At 43.6% G+C, this 22504-nt stretch overlaps 1 protein-coding gene across 1 annotated transcript in view; it reads right to left on the reverse strand.

Moving 5' to 3' along the window:
* LOC124045171 (collagen alpha-2(IV) chain-like) overlaps nucleotides 1-22504 on the reverse strand; it is a 120774-nt gene that overhangs the window by 23576 nt on the left and 74694 nt on the right. The window contains exons 5-9 of the mRNA XM_046364422.1: nucleotides 3000-3134; nucleotides 2839-2883; nucleotides 2556-2672; nucleotides 316-384; nucleotides 200-235 (exon numbers count right to left, since the gene is read on the reverse strand). Coding sequence (XP_046220378.1) covers nucleotides 200-235; nucleotides 316-384; nucleotides 2556-2672; nucleotides 2839-2883; nucleotides 3000-3134 — 402 coding nt within the window. The remainder of the gene's footprint in view (nucleotides 1-199; nucleotides 236-315; nucleotides 385-2555; nucleotides 2673-2838; nucleotides 2884-2999; nucleotides 3135-22504) is intronic.

Consider the following 22504-nt stretch of genomic DNA (forward strand, 5'->3'; position numbering starts at 1 on the left):
ATGTGAAATGTATTGTCAATCAGTGTTGCTTCCTAAGTGGACAGTTTGATTACACAGAAGTGTGATTGACTTGGAGTTACATTGTGTTGTTTAAGTATTCCCTTTATTTTTTTGAGCAGTGTATATATATATATAGTATAATGATGCTAACTATCTTGTACCATAACTTTAGAGTGACAGGGAAAGGCGCAATACTTACAACAAATCCAGGATATCCGGGCTGTCCTGAATCTCCCTGTAGAAAAGACACACATTGATAATACTGTAGTACTGATAGCAGGTCTATCCCACAGTTCTCTAACCCTCTTCTCTTACCCTGAACCGCTCCATGAACACACTAAGCTCCAGAGTGTCTCCCTTCTGTCCCTTTCTGCCTGCCTGACCCTGTGAGAGAGAGAGAGAGAGAGAGAGAGAGAGAGAGAGAGAGAGATGGGGTTGGGGGTGAAAAATAAAATGAAAAGATAAAACGTCTCAGACTACAAGGTGGAATCCATGATATCTCTACAAACGTCTCTGGTGACCTGTCTTTCAGGGCTCTGCCCCACCTGTTTAGAACTTCACCTTTTTAGCGGAGCTCAGTTTCAGCCTAGCTCAGTGCTTTCTGTGGTGGTGGGGCAGCCAGCAGAAAATACGGAGCATAAGGGTTGGTAATGTTCTCTAGTTGCGCCGTGATTGGGTAATATTCTCTACTTACGCTGTGATTGGCTCAGTGTTCTGTCACTCATGGGGACACTACGTCACCGCCAAATCTAAGGGAAGAGCTTGAAAATTCGAGCCCCTTGGGTCCTGGCATTGAGTTACATTAGAAGTACCCATCCAAGAAGGGTCAAGGTCATTGGCCACAGATAAAATGACGACAAATCACATTATATCTACAGTAGCTTTGATTGGCAAGCTAGCAGTCATCATCATGAATCAAGTCGACAATCTACTGGCAAATGATTTTTAATCCTTGTCATATGAAGAGAAATAATGATGAGAAATGTTAGTTAAAATTTATTGGTGCTCATCAGCCATAAACATTGCACAACAAATTGGAATTCGCAAATTCAACAATTAGTGGTTTGGAAGGAATCAGTGGCTAACTGCAAGCATTGCAAAGCAATCACTAGCCTGCTATTCAGTGGAGTGGGTGTGTGGTCCCAAGTCTGGGTTTAAGTGTCTCTTTTCCAAGCTTAAAATGATAAACATTCAACTGTGGCCATACTGTCTATCCAGCATGACTTCTGCCTCGCTCAAAACAACTGTTAACTCAGAACTGGGAAATCTGACTTCTGTGAGTTCAAGACAACTGGGAACTCTGAAAAAAACTAGCTCCGACTGGGAGAAAATGTTTTGAATGGTCATCCAACTCGGAATTGCAAGTCGGGAACTCGGGCCTCTTTCTACATCTTCGACCTGAAGATTACTGACGTCATCATGTTTAAGCCTTGTTTTTTTCTGAGTTCCCAGTTGTCTTGAAAGCACCATAAATCCAGAGGGAAGAGTGGCCTAGCCAGTCTCCAGATCTCAACCCCATAGAAAATCTTTGGAGGGAGTTGAAAGTCTGTGTTGCCCAGCAACAGCCCCAAAACATCACTGCTCTAGAGAAGATCTGCATGGAGGAATGGGCCAAAATACCAGCAACAGTGTGTGAAAACCTTGTGAAGACTTACAGAAAACATTTGACCTCTGTCATTGCAAACAAAGGGTATATAACAAAGTATTGAGATAAACTTTTGTTATTGACCAAATACTTATTTTCCACCATAATTTGCAAATAAATTCATAAAAAATCCAACAATGTGATTTTCTGGATTTTTTTCCTCATTTTGTCTGTCATCGTTGAAGTGTACCTATGATGAATATTACAGGCCTCTCTCATCTTTTTAAGTGGGAGAACTTGCACAATTGGTGGATGACTAAATACTTTTTTGCCCCACTGTAGCCTATAGCCTGTTTTAGAGAAATGTAATAATCAAATATTGTAAGAGATTTCATTGTCTGCTTATAAGCCTCCTTTATTTATCCTACGGTTCTGACTTGGTGTACAGGGAGAATATTGTAAGAACACCCCATGTTCTGAATTCTGTCGCTGTATATTTAAAAAATGATGAACAAATAGTTATATTGACTACGTCCGTCCGAGCTCACTTAATCGAAATTACGGATTGCCTCTTATCCGCTCGTCGTCCCCTTATGCCATAGTTTGTACATCTCAATTGTCACTAGAAACCACATTAGTTTCAGCAAGTCAGCCATATCAGCTATTTTTTTTAATGCAGTAAATGAGGCTGAATGAACTGCCAGACAAGGCTCCGCTGATAACCAGGTGTAGCAGTGGTAAGGTGTTGGTACTGCTGTTGGGACTCTGCTGTTGGGACAGCTTTATGTAGGCCCTAACAGTTTGTGGGCACCGTTTGTCCCCATTATAGTGCAATTAATGTATTGTTTAGTGTTGTGTTGAGTAGTGGCTTTGCTGGCATGCATGTAAAAAATATATATATTTTGTTTGCCCACCAAGATGTACATACTAAAATCGCAACTGCTGGTGACATCACTGGGTTCATACGTACATTATACCCAGGCTGGCCATCGTAGCCTGGTTTCCCTGACAACCCTGAATCTCCATGTGTTCCGTTGCACCCGTCTGCTCCAGGTTTCCCACGAGTCCCTGCCTGTCCTGGATGGCCCTGGAGATGATATGGAGGAGTTAATGACAGACCTTTACAACATCGTTGCATGTTGTATTAAGACAACTTACAGTATTAACAAGACAACAATAGATTATTTATTGGCATGAGTGTGTTTGCTATTTATTTGTTTGGAGAAAAAAAATCCCAATATTATCCCACTTACAGGAATACCGTCAGATCCAGAAAACCCAGGAACACCAGTCATCCCCTGAGGAGAAATGAAAAACACTTATACAAGTCCATACCAACACTTGATGGGTGGACACACTACTAAGCCAGAGTCTGAGATCTCTAGTGAAGAATTCTCCAGTCAATGTTCCTCACCACAGAACCCTTGGGGCCGATGAAGCCTCCTCTGCCCCGGTCGCCCTTCTCTCCTTGGACTCCTTGGACTCCTGGATCCCCTAGGCCCCCTGGAGGCCCATGGGGTCCCTGCGGGCCAAGAGGACCGGGTTGGCCCTGAGGAGGAGGAGAGACATGTTAATCAACAGAAGAAAGGAGACATGAAACACATCAAGGGATGGAGAATGATAAATATTAGTGCTGAGCGATTAGTGCTTTTTGAGGTCGGTTCAGTTCCGGTTCGTTATTAAAAAATGATTTTCGGTTTCAACATTAAAAAAATGAAATGCTCTATGCATTATGTGGGTTGAATGCTGTAACAACACTGAATAAAACAATTAATCAAAGTCCCATGATGGTAGTGACTGCCCATTAATGCTTATCAACAATCATTTATTTACATTAATTTAATAAAATATTTGTTTTAGTTGATGACTTTATTACTTAATTCAAAGTCATTATCTCATCTCTATAGAGCTGCTGCCTATGCTGTCTGACAAAATCACTATTTTAGTAGATCTTCAAAGTAAATAAGGTATACTTTTATGTTTGCTGAATACCAACTATGAATCACTTAGATCATGTCGATCACGGGTTCTATCTTCTCTCCTCGTACAACCCGCTTCTCACCGCTTTCCTTCCATTGAAAATGAATGGGAAGTGGTGTTTCACTGTGTGGTGCACCCCTAGCGTACATGGGCCGTCTCCATGTCTGCTCCACACAAATTGGGCACGTTTAAGCAGGCGTGCAATGGATTATGGTCATTGTAGTTAATTGCCACGTTTTCTGCACCTAACTATGTAGAATATTGGCCTGTTGGAAACTACAACTTCCTACTACATTTCACAGATCAGGCTTGATCTGAAGTATCTTTACTGAAACTGCACATTGAGCTCACAGAAGAAACTGTAATAGAACTGAACAAAATTGAACTGACGTCAGTGAATTAGTTGTTAAAATAATATATATATATACAGATAGATAGGGCCACACTCCAACACAATAATTTACAAATGAAGCATGTATGTTTAGTGAGATGTTCTCTTTATGTGTGTGAATTGGACCATTTTCCTGTCCCGCTTAGCTTTCAAAATGTAACTTTTGAGTACTTTTGGGTGTCAGGGAAAATGTATGGAGTAAAAAGTACATCATATTCTTTAGGAATGTAGTTAAGAAAGCTTTGTGAAAGGATACCCAAAATAACTACTCAAGTAGTACTTTAAAGTATTTTTACTTAAGTATTTTACACCACTGGCACTTTAGACATGCCGTTGTTGTAAAAAGAACATGGAAAGGCCATTCACTCCCCTTATAGGCCGGTAACAGGGCTTTAGTGTTTAATAGAGGTGAAAGCACCACAGTAATGTCAAATGATATAAAACAACTACAGCAGCTAAACATGTTGCAGTGGTGGTGAGACTCCACCCAGTGGTGTTTTATGGTTTTATTACAACAACCTACATGGAGAAACACTTTTTCCACTCTGGGGGAACAGTAAAGAAGCAGAGAGATGGATTCCAGGCAAGGGTCAGGGTGAGGGATATTAAATCCAATTGTTAGATGATAACACCAAAGATGGTGGATAAATAAAGATGTCTTACTCAGGCCGGTTAACAATGAAAAAAAGAGTCACAATTCCGGTCTACTTAAGGGGTGGCTCTCCCATAGACACCAATGCAATAGCAGCTGGATCTGGTCTACTTGGTTCATTTACTGTATATGAACCAGAAAAGACGAAGGAGTGGCATGTCTCACTTCCTCTTCCGTCTCTGCTAACAGCCCCCTCGAAATCAAAACTAAACATGGATTTCATGTTGTGATCTCACTTTGTGTGTGCACAACTGTCTGTGTTTCACACCTGTTTGTCCTAACTAGTCACGTTGCTGTACGGGCACCAGAGACGGAAGAGGAAGTGAAACACCCCACCCGCTGTTTTTTTCCTGGTTCAATGCTGCCACAGACAGGAAGCAGACAAGAAGTAGAATGGAGTGTGTGCACGTAAACATGGACATCCATGTTTGGTTTTGATTTGGCGGGTGGGGTGGTAGCATCTAACAATTGGATTGAATGATTTCCTGGGCACCACTCAGTGATGTAAGGGACAACCTATCAAGAAGAACTGTCTACCAACTACGGATAAACACTGAGTGTACAAAACATTAAGGATGCCTGTTCTTTCCGTGACATAGATCATATACTGACCAGGTAAATCTGGTGAAAGCTATGATCCCTTATTGATGTCACTTGTTAAATCAGTGCAGACGAAGGGAAGGAGACAGATTAAAGAAGGATTTTTAGACCTTGAGACAATTGAGACATGGATTGGGTATGTGTATCATTCAGAGGGTGAATGGGCAAAACATTTAAGTGCTTTTGAATGGGGAATGGTACTAGGTGACAGGTGCACCCGTTTGTGTCAAGAACTGCAATGCTCATGGGTTTTTCACGCTCAACAGTTCCCCATGTGTATCAAGAATGGGTCACCACCCAAAGGACATCCAGGCAACTTGACACAACTGTGGGAAGCACTTTTAGTCGACATGGGCCAGTATCCCTGTGGAACGCTTTCAACACCTTGTAGAGGCCATGCCCCAAAGAATTGAGGCTGTTCTTGGGGGGAGTAATGTACAGTGTACATTGAGGCGTAGAACACATGCTGCTACACAGTTACAGATTTGGTTGTGAGTTCTCTCGAACGCATTCACTATGGAATGCAATTAGACCTAGTCTTATTAATAAATGAAATAAATAATAAAGAGGTCTATGTTTGGGCTAGCATACCTTCAGAGTGAACTGGAAACACCCAAAACCTTGGTTAAGACTTTGTAGTATCAATTTATGTCCACCAGGGTGAGACGTGTATCTTCTTGAGTTTGTAAAGTTATATGCATACTGAAAAACTGCTCTCTTCTACCATCCAGTGTTTAAGTGAGAGACGATTTTACTGTGAAAGAAAACTCAAGTGTGTTCTACTCCTTGGAGTTGTGCTATTTGAGAGTGACTATGTGAATGATGCATACCATACTTTATATCTGGTAACTCTGCCTGGGAGCACGGCAAACTCTGCATATATGAGTATCTGTTCTGATCTGTGATAACCACTCAGAACAAGTGCTTTCATGCAATGTACCTCTGATACAGAAACCTACTATATCTCACACACACACCTCTCTCTTTCACACACAAACACACACACACACACACACACACACACACACACACACACACACACACACACACACACACACACACACACACACACACACACACACACACACACACACACACACACACACACACACACACACACACACACACACACACACACACACACACACACACACACACACACACACACTTCCTTTAATCTCTCCATCATATACACAGAGCACACAGTCAGATAAGAGGCTGACTTGGGGCAGGATGTTCTGTCTAATGCAGAATGTTCTGTCTGATGCAGAATGTTCTGTCTGATGCAGGGTGTTCTGTCTGATGCAGGGTGTTCTGTCTGATGCAGGGTGTTCTGTCTGATGCACTGTGTTCTGTCTGATGCAGGGTGTTCTGTCTGATGCAGGGTGTTCTGTCTGATGCACTGTGTTCTGTCTGATGCAGGATGTTCTGTCTGATGCACTGTGTTCTGTCTGATGCAGGGTGTCTGTCTGATGCAGGGTGTTCTGTCTGATGCACTGTGTTCTGTCTGATGCAGGGTGTTCTGTCTGATGCAGGGTGTTCTGTCTGGTGCAGGGTGTTCTGTTTGATGCACTGTGTTCTGTCTGATGCAGGGTGTTCTGTCTGATGCAGGGTGTTCTGTCTGATGCAGGATGTTCTGTCTGATGCAGGATGTTCTGTCTGATGCAGGGTGTTCTGTCTGATGCAGGATGTTCTGTCTGTCTTTATCTGTTCTGATCTGTGATAACCACTCAGAACAAGTGCTTTCATGCAATGTACCTCTGATACAGAAACCTACTATATCTCTCTCTCACACACACACACACACACACACACACACACACACACACACACACACACACACACACACACACACACACACACACACACACACACACACACACACACACACACACACACACACACACACACACACACACACACACACACACACACACACACACACACACACACACACACACACACACACACACACACACACACACACACTTCCTTTAATCTCTCCATCATATACACAGAGCACACAGTCAGATAAGAGGCTGACTTGGGGCAGGATGTTCTGTCTGATGCAGAATGTTCTGTCTGATGCAGAATGTTCTGTCTGATGCAGGGTGTTCTGTCTGATGCAGGGTGTTCTGTCTGATGCACTGTGTTCTGTCTGATGCACTGTGTTCTGTCTGATGCAGGGTGTTCTGTTTGATGCAGGGTGTTCTGTCTGATGCAGGGTGTTCTGTCTGATGCAGGGTGTTCTGTCTGATACACTGTGTTCTGTCTGATGCAGGGTGTTCTGTCTGATGCACTGTGTTCTGTTTGATGCACTGTGTTCTGTCTGATGCAGGGTGTTCTGTCTGATGCAGGGTGTTCTGTTTGATGCACTGTGTTCTGTCTGATGCACCGTGTTCTGTTTGATGCAGGGTGTTCTGTCTGATGCAGGGTGTTCTGTCTGATGCAGGGTGTTCTGTCTGATGCAGGGTGTTCTGTTTGATGCAGGGTGTTCTGTTTGATGCACCGTGTTCTGTTTGATGCACTGTGTTCTGTCTGATGCACTGTGTTCTGTTTGATGCACTGTGTTCTGTCTGATGCAGGGTGTTCTGTTTGATGCACTGTGTTCTGTCTGATGCACTGTGTTCTGTCTGGGAAGTCACTCCTGCGTTGCCTTGGCTGTGGCTTAGGGTCGTTGTCCTGTTGGAAGGTGAACCTTCACCCCAATCTGAGGTCCTGAGCGCTCTGGAGAAGGCTTTCATCAAGGATTTCTCTGTACTTTGCTCTGGTCATCTCTCCCTCGATCCTGACTAGTCTCCCAGTCCCTCCTGCTGAAAAACACAGAATGATGCTGCCACCACCATACTTCACTGTAGGGATGATGCCAGGTTTCCTTCAGATGTGACAGAGATGTTTCATCAGACCAGATAATCTTGTTTCTCATGGTCTGAGAGTCCTTTAGGTGCCTTTTGGCAAACTCCAAGCGGGCAGTCATGTGTCTTTTACTGACGACCGAATTCAGCTTTCAGGCACCAGGCCCGCCACAAGGAGTCACTAGAGCACGATGAGACAAGGAAATACCAGCCGGCCAAACCCTCCCCTAACCCAGGCAATGCTGGGCCAATTGTGCGCCGCCCCATGGGGCTCCCGGTCATTTTAAGGGAGTATGCTAGCACACTTGTGCAATACACCGACGCATGTCTTGTATTAAAGATCCTAAATGGCCTGGGTCCCCCTCCACTCAATATTTTTGTTAAACAGAAAACCCAGACATATGGCAGCAGATCCACAAGGTCTGCCATGAGAGGTGACTGTATAGTTCCCCTAAGGAAAAGCACCTTTAGTAAATCTGCATTCTCTGTGAGAGCTTCCCATGTCTGGAATACACTGCCATCAGACACACATAACTGCACCACATATCAGACTTTCACAAAATACTTGAAGACCTGGCTAAAGGTCATTCAGATTTGTGAACATGGTCCCTAGCTGTGTGTTGCAGCTTTCCATGTTGTCTGTTGTCTGTAGCTTGTGAGGTGTGGAAACACTTTGTTGCTTTTATGAATTTTGTTTTGCTGCTTTTTGTTCTATGTTGCTCTGTCTGTATGCTATGTCTTGCTTGTCCTATGTTACTATGTCTTGCTTGTTCTATGGTGCTATTGTCTATATTGTAATTGTTTTTAATAACCTGCCCAGGGCCTGCGAAAATTGAAAATTAGCCGGCTGGCTAAAACCGGCACTTTTACTGAAACGTTGATTAATGTGCACTGTCCCTGTAGAAATAAAATGAAATAAACTAAACTAAAACTCGTTCGGTTTGCTTAGCCGACTTCTGCTAGCCGCAAGCCGAACCGAAGTATTCTGACGCCTGTAACCCTAACCTTAACCCTAATGATTATTTACCCCCTTTTTCATCATATCAAATTACGATCTTGTCTCATCGCTGCAACTCCCCAATGGGCTCGGAAAAGGCGAAGGTCGAGTCATGCGTCCTCCAAAACATGACCCGCCAAACTGCGCTCTTTAACATCCGCCCGCACCAATGTGTTAGAGGAAACACTGTTCAACTGACGACCTAGGTCAGCCTGCAGGTGCCCGGCCCGCCAAAAGGAGTCGCTAGAGGGCGGTGAGCCAAGTAAAGCCCAACCCTAAACCTTATCCCCTAAACCTAAAATATACTTTTTCCTTGTGGGGACTGGTGAAATGTTCCTATTTGTCTGAATTGTCCTAGTTTTACTATCCTTGTGAGGATTTCTGTCACCACAAGGAGAGTAAAACCAAACACACACACTTAATTTAGTCACAACACAATCGTCGCCGGTCTCTCAGCTTGACAGTGTGTTTTGACAGTCTCCATGTCTTTCCCAAGGCCTGAGTGGGGTCATAAGGTCGTAACCTGTGAGGTTCGGTGTTGACCGTGTTACTGAGAACCAACAAACACACAAACAACTCAAGTCCAAGGGATGTTTGTTCTGTGTACCGAGACAGTTGGGGCTATGGGCTAGGACAGGGTTTCACAAACTTTTTTCGTCCACGACCCCATTTTGATATCTGGTCTTAATGCAGACGAGAGCACTGCTGAATCCAGCTTCACACATATATGAGCTGGCAAAGGGTACCATGAGTTTTAATGCTCTGAGGGAGATGGCAGGGTATTATTCCCTCTGAGTCAGGAACCAAAACTCCTCCGTAGTGACCTGTGAATGCGTTGTCTGTAGTGTTCGGTCACATGACAGCTCGAAAGGCCCCACTTGACTGTTGCATTTGAATCCTTCCGATTCAAGGGCAACAGTCAAGTGTGGTATTTTCCCACGATCGGGGCAATCTGGGCAATCTGGTTGAATTTGATCTTTTAGATTTCAATAATGTTCATTTAGAGTTTTAGGTTACAATGATTTTGAGATACGAAGACGATATATTTTGTTTTTTGGGGGAGTATTTTGGAAATTCTCCCGCGAACCCATTTTCATTCACTACATATACAAAAGTATGTGGACTTCCCTTCAAATGAGTCGATTCGGTTATTTCGCCACACCCGTTGTTGACTAGTGTATAAAATTGAGCACACAGAATGGCCTTAATGAAGAGCTCAGTGACTTTCAACATGGCACTGCCATAGGATGTCACCTTTCCAACAAGTCAGTTTGTAAAATTTCTGCCCTGCTTGAGCTGTCCCGGTCAAATGTAACTGCTGTTATTGTGAAGTGGAAATGTCTAGAGGAGCAACAACGGCTCAGCTGTAAAGTGGTAGGCCACACAAGCTCACAGAATGGGACCGCCTTGTGTCCTCGGTAGCAACACTCACTACCGACTTCCAAACTGGAAGCAATGTCAGCACAATAACTGTTCGCCAGGAGCTTCATGAAATGGGTTTCCATGGCCTAGCAGCCACACACAAGTCAAGATCACCCTGCGCAATGCCAAGTGTCGACTGTAGTGGTGTAAAGCTCACCGCCATTGGACTCTGGAGTGATGAATCACACTTCACTATCTGGCAGTCCGATGGATGAATCTGGGTTTGGCGGATGCCAGGACAACTCTATCCATCCAAATGCATTGTGCCAACTGTAAAGTTAGGTGGAGGAGGAATATGGTCTGTGGCTGTTTTTCATGGTTTGGGCCCTTAGTTCCAGTGAAGGGAAGTCTTAACTCTATATAGCATACAATGATATACTAGACGATTTTGTGCTTCCAACGTTGTGGCAACAGTTTGGGGAATGCCCTTTCCTATTTCAGCATAACAATGCCCCCGTGTACAGAGTGAGGTCCATACAGAAATGGTTTGTTGAGATCGGTGTGGAAGAACTTGACTGGCCTGCACAGAGCCCTGACCTCGACCCCATCAAACAATTTTGGGATGAATTGGAACACCGACTGAGAGCCAGGCCTAATCGCTCAACATCACTGCCGACCTTACTAATTCTCTTGTGGCTGAATGGAAGCAATGTTCCAATATCTAGTAGAAAGCCATGTTATAGCAGCAAAGGGGGGATCAAGTCCATATTACTGCCCATCATTTAGGAATGAGATATTCGATGAGCAGGTGTCCACATACTTTTGGTCATGTAGTGTATCAAGTAACCCCACATTGGGTTGCGACCCCTTGTTTGGGAACCTCTGGCCTAGGAGCTGGAGGGAGCAGAGAGAGCGTAAACAAAGTCAGACAACAATGTAAACAAACTCCCTAAACCCCATTATCACAGAATGATAAAGTGGCTCATTGTGGATTAGTCATTTTGGATTAGAGTCTGTCGTGTATCTGACCACCAAGTACTGCACTTGAGAGCGGGAGTGTGTGTGTGTGTGTGTGTGTGTCTGTGTGTGTGTGTGTGTGCGTCATCGATGCATGTGTATGCATTGTGTAGGAGTTAGAAAACAACATGACCATAAAAAGGTTTAATGGCTAGATGTCAAAGGTCAACATGAGCCCTAGTCAAGGGCAGTATAAAGCTTGGAATGTATTCTGGGGTGTTTTGGGTGAGACGGTTTTGGGGTACAAGGGTTGTTTTGACCGGGGGGGGTCTCGGTCCTGTCCCAACGTCAACCGCTGTTCTCAATTAGAGACAGACAGATCGTCCTGACAAAACAACATGGGCCCTCTTCCCTTGAACAGGGCTGGTGATGTAAATCTCAATCACTCTGTTGTCATTTATACTGCAACACACAGGATGTAAACCATGGCTGCTTGGGGTGCAACCAATTCAACAGTTGGAATAGGAATTTGGAAAACAACAATAAAACAGAAGTGTTACACAACTGCTAGAAACAAAGTCTTTCAAACAAACTACAGATGATTTCAAAACCATACACCCATTGGATGAGTGCATTCTGGTTCAGTAAGAGGATGGTATTCTTGTGTAGTTTTATGGTAGTAAAGAAACATAGTCTTGTCCAAGCCGGGAACAACCCATAGGGGCAGGAGTCTCCTGTTTCTGTAGAGTGAAGCAGCTCTTCCAGCTCGTCCTATCCAAGTACACCCTATACTAATTGGAGTTAAGATAAGATTGCGCCGGAGAAGAAGGCAGACATTTTACGTGCCCCCAACCTATTGTGTTTTTTTGTTGGTTAGTTTGCATTGATTGTAATTATTTTTGAAACTTATTTTGTACATTATGCTGCCGCTACCGTCTCTTATGACCAAAAGTAACTTCTGGACATCAGGACTGCAATTTAACGAGTCTGATGAGACCAATGCGAATGATATACTGCTTTCTCGGGAACAGGCCCAGATCCCCGTGATTTGCGTGAAGAGGAGGTGGAGAAAAAAGGTCCAGAGGGCAGGCTGCCTTCTGAGAATTCATAGGCGATCGAATAAACCCACACTTCCTTCCATTCTGCTAGCAAACGTGCAATCTTTGGAATAAAATAGATGACCTAGGGGGAAGATGAAACTACCAACGGGACATTCAAAACTGTAATATCTTATGCTGCCTGCTATTTTTTTGTGCAGGATTATTTGCTGTTGTTGCTCTGTTAGGGGTGCGTGTTTGCGCCACAGGGTTTTGTTTTCTCACGGTAGTTGTACCGTTTGGACCCTAATTTAGGAGTAGAGGTTTCTCTTCCGGGTGTGACGTTATTTCCCTGTGTGTGGCGACTTCGTTGGGGGTGTTTCCCCACTTGTTGTTGTTGTGTTGGGACTTTCAATAAACGATTGTGCTACTGGGACTTCCTTGCTCTCCTGCTCCTGACTAATGCACTGAAGTTTGCCAATGACCATCTGGATGATCCAGAGGAGGAATGGGAGAAGGTCATGTGGTCTGATGAGACAAAAATAGAGCTTTTTGGTCTAAACTCCACTCTCCGTGTTTGGAGGAAGAAGAAGGATGAGTACAACCCCAAGAACACCATCCCAACTGTGAAGCATGGAGGTGGAAACATCATTCTTTGGGGATGCTTTTCTGCGAAGGGGACAGGGCGACTGCACCGTATTGAGGGGAGGATGGATGGGGCCATGTATTGCGATATCTTGGCCAACAACCTCCTTCCCTCAGTAAGAGGATTGAAGATGGGTCGTGGCTGGGTCTTCCAGCACGACAATGACCCAAAACACACAGCCACTAAGGAGTGGCTCGGTAAGAAGCATCTCAAGGTCCTGGAGTGGCCTAGCCAGTCTCCAGACCTGAACCCAATGGAAAATCTTTGGAGGGAGCTGATAGTCTGTATTGCCCAGGATCTGTGGAAGGTCTGTATGGAGGAGTGGGCCAAAATCCCTGCTGCAGTGTGTGTAAACCTGGTCAAGAACTACAGGAAACGTATGGTCTCTGTAATTGCAAACAAAGGTTTCTGTACCAAATATTAAGTTCTGCTTTTCTGATGTATCAAATACTTATGTCATGCAAAAAAATGCAAATGAATTACTTAAAAATCATACAATGTGATTTTCTGGATTTTTGTTTTAGATTCCGTCTCTCACAGTTGACGTGTACCTATGATAAAAAATGACAGACCTCTACATGCTTTGTAAGTAGGAAAACCTGCAAAATCGTCAGTGTTTCAAATACTTGTTCTCCCCACTGGATCTGTGTGTGTGTGTGTGTGTGTGTGTGTGTGTGTGTGTGTGTGTGTGTGTGTGTGTGTGTGTGTGTGTGTGTGTGTGTGTGTGTGTGTGTGTGTGTGTGTGTGTGTGTGTGTGTGTGTGTGTGTGTGTGTGTGTGTGTGTGTGTGTGTGTGTGTGTGTGTGTGTGTGTGTGCATGCATGCGTGTGTGTGCGTGTAAGAGATTACAATGATTACAGAGATTACAGAGTGCAGTGCAATGGTATGTACACTGGGCTGTATCTTTCTGCATGGCTAAAACAGAGAGCAGATAATTGCCAGTCGTTATGTGAAATTGATAAAGGTGGGGGGAGCTATTTATACAGGGTGTGCTTGTATGAATCAGGTGAGAACACCTTAACCAAAACAAGAGGAAATCATCCTTGTGGACCTGAACAAACAGCACAATATCTGACAGTTATGTCTAAAGCAAATGAACCCCATGACCTTACTGCTACTCCCTTTCTCCTTCCCTCCTAACTCTCCTGCTCCTCCTTTTCCTCATTTGCCCATCTTCCTTTGTCCACTCTGTCCACCCTCCCTTACATTAACTCTCTATTCTCCTTCCCCCCTCTCATCCTCTCACATCTCTTCTATCTATTCGCTGTCTGAATCCTAAATCTTCTTTTGCCTATACACCTCTTCTCCTCTTTCTCTGTTCCTTCTCCTCCTTACTCGAACACCATGTAACACATCTCCTGTCCTCTCACCCATAGTCCTCGCTGTTATATCTGAAGCCCAGCTCCTTCACAAATAGAGGGACACAAAGTAGTAGCGAGGATGGACATCAGTCCCAGGCCAACCTATTTAAGAAATACAATGAGAACAGCAGTAGAGAACTAATACCAAACAGTAAAGGCCAGCACTTTGGCATACATACTGTAGCAGTGAGATGTTCCTCCACCACAGGTATGAGAGACAGGAAGAAAACATCTGGACTGTATTTTAAAAAGTAGAGTTATAGAGTGAATGAGCAGCCCAACCTGCTTAGAGCTATGAGACAGATACAGAGGTGTTTGAAAGCAGCTTTAGTGTACCATAGACAGTAGAGACTCTCAGAATATCCATTAAAATTATATAGACCCACTTTGGATTAGTACATACACAGCTAAAATTGCTATTTTAAACCCTGCCACACTAAACCACCTTAGCACACATGCGTATTGCAAAAAGACTCACGCCTCTACAACTGCTTCCAGGTGGAAAGGGGTCTGCCCTCAATCATACTTAACAGATGTCAAAGGAAGGGCCAAAGATAGAGAGATGACGGGAGAAGGGAAAAAAAGAGTAGGAAAAAGAAGGAAAGACAGGAAAAAGAAGGAAAGACAACGAGAGAGAAAGAGAGAGAAAGCATTGACACACATTCAGTGTCATAAACCAGTGCATAAACTAGCCAGGACAACGGCAATAGAGAAAACAATATATATACAAAGCAAACATTTTACTTCATAGCTATCATATAGCTATATGTGAATCGTTGTAATGTAGCTAAACAGATAGTATAACAGGCAAAAATTACCAAAAACCAATGTTATCCAAGGTAGATGTCAATTCTTCGTAGGTAGCTAGCTAACAATTCTTTGCGGCTATCTGGCTAGTTAACAGTAGTAGTTAGCCAGTTAGCTCTATTGACTTGACCTACGGGCTTACGACCTATGCGACCTACGGGCATTGTAGGCAGGTAACCATACCAAAATAAACAAAGCATGTATTTATTAACATATCAAGATAAAATATTGTAGTCAGGCAACATATGAGATGTGAATAGGCAACATTTCATTCTGAAGTTGGAGTGTATTTTCTCTCGCTTCAGTTCAAACAATGGCCGCCATTCATTTCAAGAAAAATGTCTTAATTTTTATGTGGTTGTGTCCTATTTCATTGCATACTTTCCATTTAAGTTTGCATCAATGCATGGTTCAAAATATGTACAAATGGAGTACACATTCCAGAAGTGCCCTCTGTGCTCTGTTTCGCATATTTCGATTTGGACTCATACTCGCATCCTCCCATGCTCCAATTTGCATGCTCGGAGCATTTTGAAAAACACCCCTTTTGAGCTTTGCTCACTCAGTCTTTGAAGGCTGGTTATGGATATAACAGAACTTCCAGCATGACAGAGATATCCGCTGCCCTGCACCTGCTGATTACTCCTCTATCTTTTTCAATCCTCTTGTCTCCCTCCCGTCTCATTTCATGAGAAATCAGGCCTAAAGGGACACAGCCAGCTGTCAATTAGGATACAAATCAAAAGAAAAAAAGGAAGACAGGAAAAAAGAGAGGGATGGGCATGGTCTGTAAAGAATGGATGGGGGTCAATAGTTCATGACCTGCCGATTGGACCTTTCTTCTTTTTGCCCTCTTCAACTCTTTCAACTGCACCTCATCTGAATCACAATCTCTTTTTCTCTCTTTCTCTGTCTGGTATTGCTGTCACGCATTCCCTACTGATCACTCCTCTCCTTGTGAGATACTGTACCTCTGTCCATTCTTCCCACTCTGTATTTCAATGCCTTGCTCTCTCTCTCTTTCTTGCCTCATCCCCCAAGTATTCTAATCAAAGTATTAGAAATAAAGGGAGAAAGAAAGAGAAACATGGATAGAGAAAGAGAGAGAGAGAGTAGAAGATATGAAGGGCTAAATTCCTGTTTCTCCTATAAAGATGTCTCTTATTCCACACCACCACCATGGTCAAATGATCCTACGTCATATCTTGTGATCAAACCAGGTGATGATGCTACAAAGAACCCCTGTGCCACTCTGGTTTTGGCACATTTCACAACATTAACAGTGAGAGAGACAGAGAGAGACCAGCCACGCAGGCTTCCCTTCCTACCCTTCCATACCACTGGTCCATGTTTAGAGCCCGGTGGTAGTGTAGACTAAGAGAGAAAACGAGGCCTGGCTTTGATTAGTGTGTAACTCTGTAAGCCCACAGCAGTAAACATGCTATGGTCCCAAAACAGACACCCCCTGAAACACATACACTGAAGTCTTCTCTATACCCCCACCCAGAAACACAGGCCCAGGCCTGCCATGGGAACAGGACGAGCAAATGACCAGACACACAGACAGAGAGAGTAAATAAATAAAATAAATAAAAATGTGAGTGAGATAGGGAGAGCGCTAGTGAGATGGAAAAGGAAAGAAAAGAGAGAGCAATAGAGAGAGCGAGAGCGAGAGAGGGAGAGAGACGTTGTAAAAGTTCAGTAAAACACCATTCCTTCCAGTTCTGGATTAGATCTACCATCCACTGTCTGCTTTCTGTCTCCAAGTATCAGATCGCCTCTCACTTAATCAGAATGGCATTAACCACACACACACATACTGTCAGAGGTGAGGAGTGAGTGGTGTGTAAAGGTGTGTGTCGATGGGTTACTGACAGAACTCTTAACAGCACTGAAGCCTCTTCTCCCCTCTCTCATCTCTCTCCCTCTTGCAGCTGTTCTGTCTGCTTGAAGCAGAGCCTCAATTAAAGCTCATAAGCCTCTGCAATACTGTTAACCCGTTGCTGCTGCTGCATACCTACACATCAATCCATCCATACACTGCAATATCATGTTGGTTCTCTCCAAATGCTTAAGCTTACCCCCACTATCACCGGCAGTCACCAGTGAAATGACACAATAAGAGTGTGTGAGGGGAATTTTGGACTGGGATCATTAATACGATTCCGACATTTCAGCAGGATTTTAGCTGTGCCGTGTGAAAGTGAAGATCAGGAGGGATCCCTATTGGAAGAGAGAGGACTGAATCTAACCCACTAACTGAACAAAGGCCTGGTCTAAGCTGGTCTAATGTGAGGAAGTCCATTTTACACTCAGTAATGAGAACCAGAGGCCTAGGTGTGACACACACAAACATACAGTACATACACACAGTGGCTCTGACATTCCTCAGATGTGTGTGTGTGTGTGAGAGCCTCTTAAGTTCTCTCTCTCTCTCTCATTGTGTTTATTGGCAGCCATTATTTCTGTAGAAGAGCTGGAGCTCACATTTACCTTTTAAAGACAAAGACAAGCAGCCTCGGTGCAGGACTAATTGCTTACATACTTGTGTGTGTATGTCTGTTTGGCCTACTTTATACAGAGATGTAATTGAAGTTACACACTCCTCTGTAAGTGCAGTGTATCATTCAGCATGCCCTCATCAGAGAGCTGCTCTGTGTGACCAGGGCCCAGTGATGCCAAACTAGTTCTGGACAAGCTCCCAGACTATCACTTATAAACAGTCTGCCACTTCTAGTCCACAGGCCTGCTTCAGCACAAGACAGGGGGTTAAGATTTGTGTGTGTGTGTGTGTGTGTGTGTGTGTGTGTGTGTGTGTGTGTGTGTGTGTGTGTGTGTGTGTGTGTGTGTGTGTGTGTGTGTGTGTGTGTGTGTGTGTGTGTGTGTGTGTGTGTGTGTGTGTGTGAGATTTTGAAAGCGTAAAAATTAGAGGTCGACCGATTATTTTGGATTTTTCAACACCGATACCGATTATTGGAGGACCAAAAAAAGCCAATATTTTTATTTGATTTCAGCTTTATTGATTTGTTTACAGTAGAAAAAATATATTTACAGTGTGTGCAAATTAGGTAAGATAAGGGAGGTAAGTGTCAGGCTTGTGCGCTACTGGTATGAAGTCAGGTGCAGGAAAGCAGTGAGTTGTGATCAGGCGCACTTTTATTTGGCAAAAGCACAAAAGACAGACGCAACTGCGTCAAAAATCCTCCAGCCACAGGTAAAAGTCAATCAGTGCGAAAACACTCACAAAAATGACGGATCACCACCTCAAGCTGAACTTCGGCAAGACGGAGCTGCTCTTCCTCCCGGGGAAGGACTGCCCGTTCCATGATCTCGCCATCACGGTTGACAACTCCATTGTGTCCTCCTCCCAGAGCGCTAAGAACCTTGGCGTGATCCTGGACAACAAACTGTCGTTCTCAACTAACATCAAGGCGGTGGCCCGTTCCTGTAGGTTCATGCTCTACAACATCCGCAGAGTACGACCCTGCCTCACACAGGAAGCGGCGCAGGTCCTAATCCAGGCACTTGTCATCTCCCGTCTGGATTACTGCAACTCGCTGTTGGCTGGGCTCCCTGCCTGTGCCATTAAACCCCTACAACTCATCCAGAACGCCGCAGCCCATCTAGTGTTCAACCTTCCCAAGTTCTCTCACGTCACCCCGCTCCTCCGCTCTCTCCACTGGCTTCCAGTTGAAGCTCGCATCCGCTACAAGACCATGGTGCTTGCCTACGGAGCTGTGAGGGGAACGGCACCTCAGTACCTCCAGGCTCTGATCAGGCCCTACACCCAAATAAGGGCACTGCGTTCATCCACCTCTGGCCTGCTCGCCTCCCTACCACTGAGGAAGTACAGTTCCCGCTCAGCTCAGTCAAAACTGTTCGCTGCTCTGGCTCCCCAATGGTGGAACAAACTCCCTCACGACGCCAGGACAGCGGAGTCAATCACCACCTTCCGGAGACACCTGAAACCCCACCTCTTTAAGGAATACCTAGGATAGGATAAAGTAGTCCTTCTCACCCCCCTTAAAATACTTAGATGCACTATTGTAAAGTGGTTGTTCCACTGGATGTCATAAGGTGAATGCACCAATTTGTAAGTCGCTCTGGATAAGAGCGTCTGCTAAATGACTTAAATGTAAAATGTAAATGTAAATATATACAAGTATGACAAATACATACAACGGGTCAAAATACGATACCTGGGGGGAAAAACCAGTCTGGCGCATCACACTAAACACATAACAAAGCAATTTCACACAAAGACATGAGGGGGAACAGAGGAATAAATACATGTAAATCGATTGGGGAATGAAAACCAGGTGTGCAGGGAACAAGACAAAACAGATGGAACAATGAGAAAATGGAGCGGCGATGGCTAGAAGACTGGTGACATCGACCGCCGAACGAGCAAGGTGATGAGCCGACTTTGGCGGAAGTCGTGACAGTAAGGCAATAAATAGGCCATGGTGGTGAGGTAATTACAATATACCAATTAAACACTGGAGTACCGATTAATCGATACTGATTAATCGGCCGATTTTTATAAATATATGTAATAATGACAATTACAACGTTAGCTTTTTTACATGGCACATATAGCACTTTTACTTTCTTCTCCAAGACTGTATTTTTGCATTATTTAAACCTCTCGAGGGTACGTGGGACGCTAACGTCCCACCTGACCAACATCCAGTGATAGTGCAGGACGCCAAATTCAAACAACAGAAATCTCATAATTAAAATTCCTCAACCATACATGTAGTATACACCATTTTAAAGATAAAATTGTTGTTAATCCCACCACAGTGTCCGATTTCAAAAACGCTTTATGACAAATGCATACCATGCGATTATGTTAGGTCAGTACCTAGTCACAAAAAAACCTGCCATTTTTCCAGCCAAAGAGAGGAGTCACAAAAAGCAGAAATAGAGATAAAAATCACTAACCTTTGATGATCTTCATCAGATGGCACTCATAGGACTTCATGTTACACAATACATGTATGTTTTGTTCTATAAAGTTCATATTTATATCCAAAAATCTCTGTTTACATTGGCGCGTTGTTATGTTTTGCCTCCAAAACATCCGGTGAAAGTGCAGAGAGCCACGTCAATTTACAGAAATACTCATCATAAATGTTGATGAAAATACAACTGTTATGCATGGAATTAAAGATATACTTCAAAAAAGCTTTACGGAAAAAGCACACCATGGAATAATCTGAGTACAGCACTCAGAGACCAAAACAAGCAATACAGATACCCGCCATGTTATGGAGTCAACAAAAGTCAGAAATAGCATTATAACTATTCACTTACCTTTGATGATCTTCAACAGAATGCACTCCCAGGAATCCCAGTTCCACAATAAATGTTAGATTTGTTCGATAAAGTCAATAATGTCACGCCCTGGTCTTAGTATTTTGTGTTTTCTTTATTATTTTGGTCAGGCCAGGGTGTGACATGGGTTATTTATGTGGTGTGTTTTGTCTCGGGGTTTTTGTAGGTGATGGGATTGTGGTTAGTGGGGTTGTCTAGAATAGTCTATGGCTGCCTGGAGTGGTTCTCAATCAGAGGCAGGTGTTTATCGTTGTCTCTGATTGGGAACCATATTTAGACAGCCATATTCTGTGAGTGTTTCGTGGGTGATTGTTCCTGTCTCTGTGTTTGTTTGCACCAGTATAGGCTGTTTAGGTTTTCACGTTTATTGTTTTGTATTGTTCGTGTTTATCTTTTATTAAAGATGTATCGTAATAACCACGCTGCATTTTGGTCCGATCTCTGCTACACCTCCTCTTCAGAGGAAGAGGAGAAAGAAAACCTTAACAAATAATTTATGTCCAAATACCTCCTTTTTGTTCGGGCATTTAGTACAGTAATCCAAATGTGCAGGCACTAGGTCCAGACAAAGTCACAAAAGTTATATTACAGTTCGTAGAAACATGTCAAATGATGCATATAATCAATCTTTAGGATGTTTTATCATAAATCTTCAATAATGTTTCCACTGGAGAATTCCTTTGTCTTTAGAAATGAAAGGGAACGGAGCTAACTCTCACGGCGCGTGCCTGACTGAGCACATGGCCTTCTGGCAGACCCATGACTCAATCAGCTCTCATTCTCTCCCACTTCACAGTAGAAGCTTGAAACAAGATGTTGACATCTAGTTGAAGCCTTAGGAAGTGCAATATGACCCCACAGACACTGTATATTGGATAGGCTAAGACTTGAAAACCTACAAACCTCAGATTTCCCACTTCCTGGTTGGATTACTTCTCAGGTTTTTGCCTGCCATATGAGTTCTGTTATACTCACAGACATTTCAAACAGTTTGAGAAACATCAGAGTGTTCTCTATCCAAATATACTAATAATATGCATATCCTAGCATCTGAGCCTGAGTAGTAGGCAGTTTACTCTGGGCACGCTTTGCATCCAGACGTGAAAATACTGCCCCCGAACCCAAATAAGTTTTAAACCAAATTGAACATGTTTCATTCTTTTTTTGAGACTAAATACATTTTATTTCCGTATTATATTAAGTTAAAATAAAAGTGTTCATTGTTCATTCAGTATGGTTTGTCACGCCCTGACCTGAGATATCTCTGTTTTCTTTATATTTTGGTTAGGTCAGGGTGTGACTAGGGTGGGTACGCTAGTTTTTGTATTGTCTATTTTTTTTGTATGTCTAGGGTTTTTGTAGGTCTAGGTGATTTGTATATATTTGTATGTATATAAGAGCAGCGTCAACTCACCATCAGTACGACCAAGAATATGTTTTTCGCGACGCGGATCCAGTGTTCTGCCTTTCAAACAGGACAACGGAATGGATCCCATGCAGTGACCCAAAAAAACGACTCCGAAAAAGAGGGAAACGAGGCGGTCTTCTGGTCAGTCTCCGGAGACGGGCACACTGTGCACCACTCCCTAGCATTCTTCTTGCCAATGTCCAGTCTCTTGACAACAAGGTTGATGAAATCCGAGCAAGGGTAGCATTCCAGAGGGACATCAGAGACTGTAACGTTCTTTGCTTCACGGAAACATGGCTCACTGGAGAGACGCTATCCGAGGCGGTTCAGCCAACGGGTTTCTCCACACATCGCGCTGACAGAAACAAACATCTTTCTGGTAAGAAGAGGGGCGGGGGCGTATGCCTTATGGCTAACGAATCACGGTGTGATGAAAGAAACATACAGGAACTCAAATCCTTCTGTTCACCTGATTTAGAATTCCTCACAATCAAATGTAGACCGCATTATCTACCAAGAGAATTCCC

The sequence above is a fragment of the Oncorhynchus gorbuscha genome, linkage group LG01 (genome assembly GCF_021184085.1).
Source record: "Oncorhynchus gorbuscha isolate QuinsamMale2020 ecotype Even-year linkage group LG01, OgorEven_v1.0, whole genome shotgun sequence".
NCBI lineage: Eukaryota > Metazoa > Chordata > Actinopteri > Salmoniformes > Salmonidae > Oncorhynchus > Oncorhynchus gorbuscha.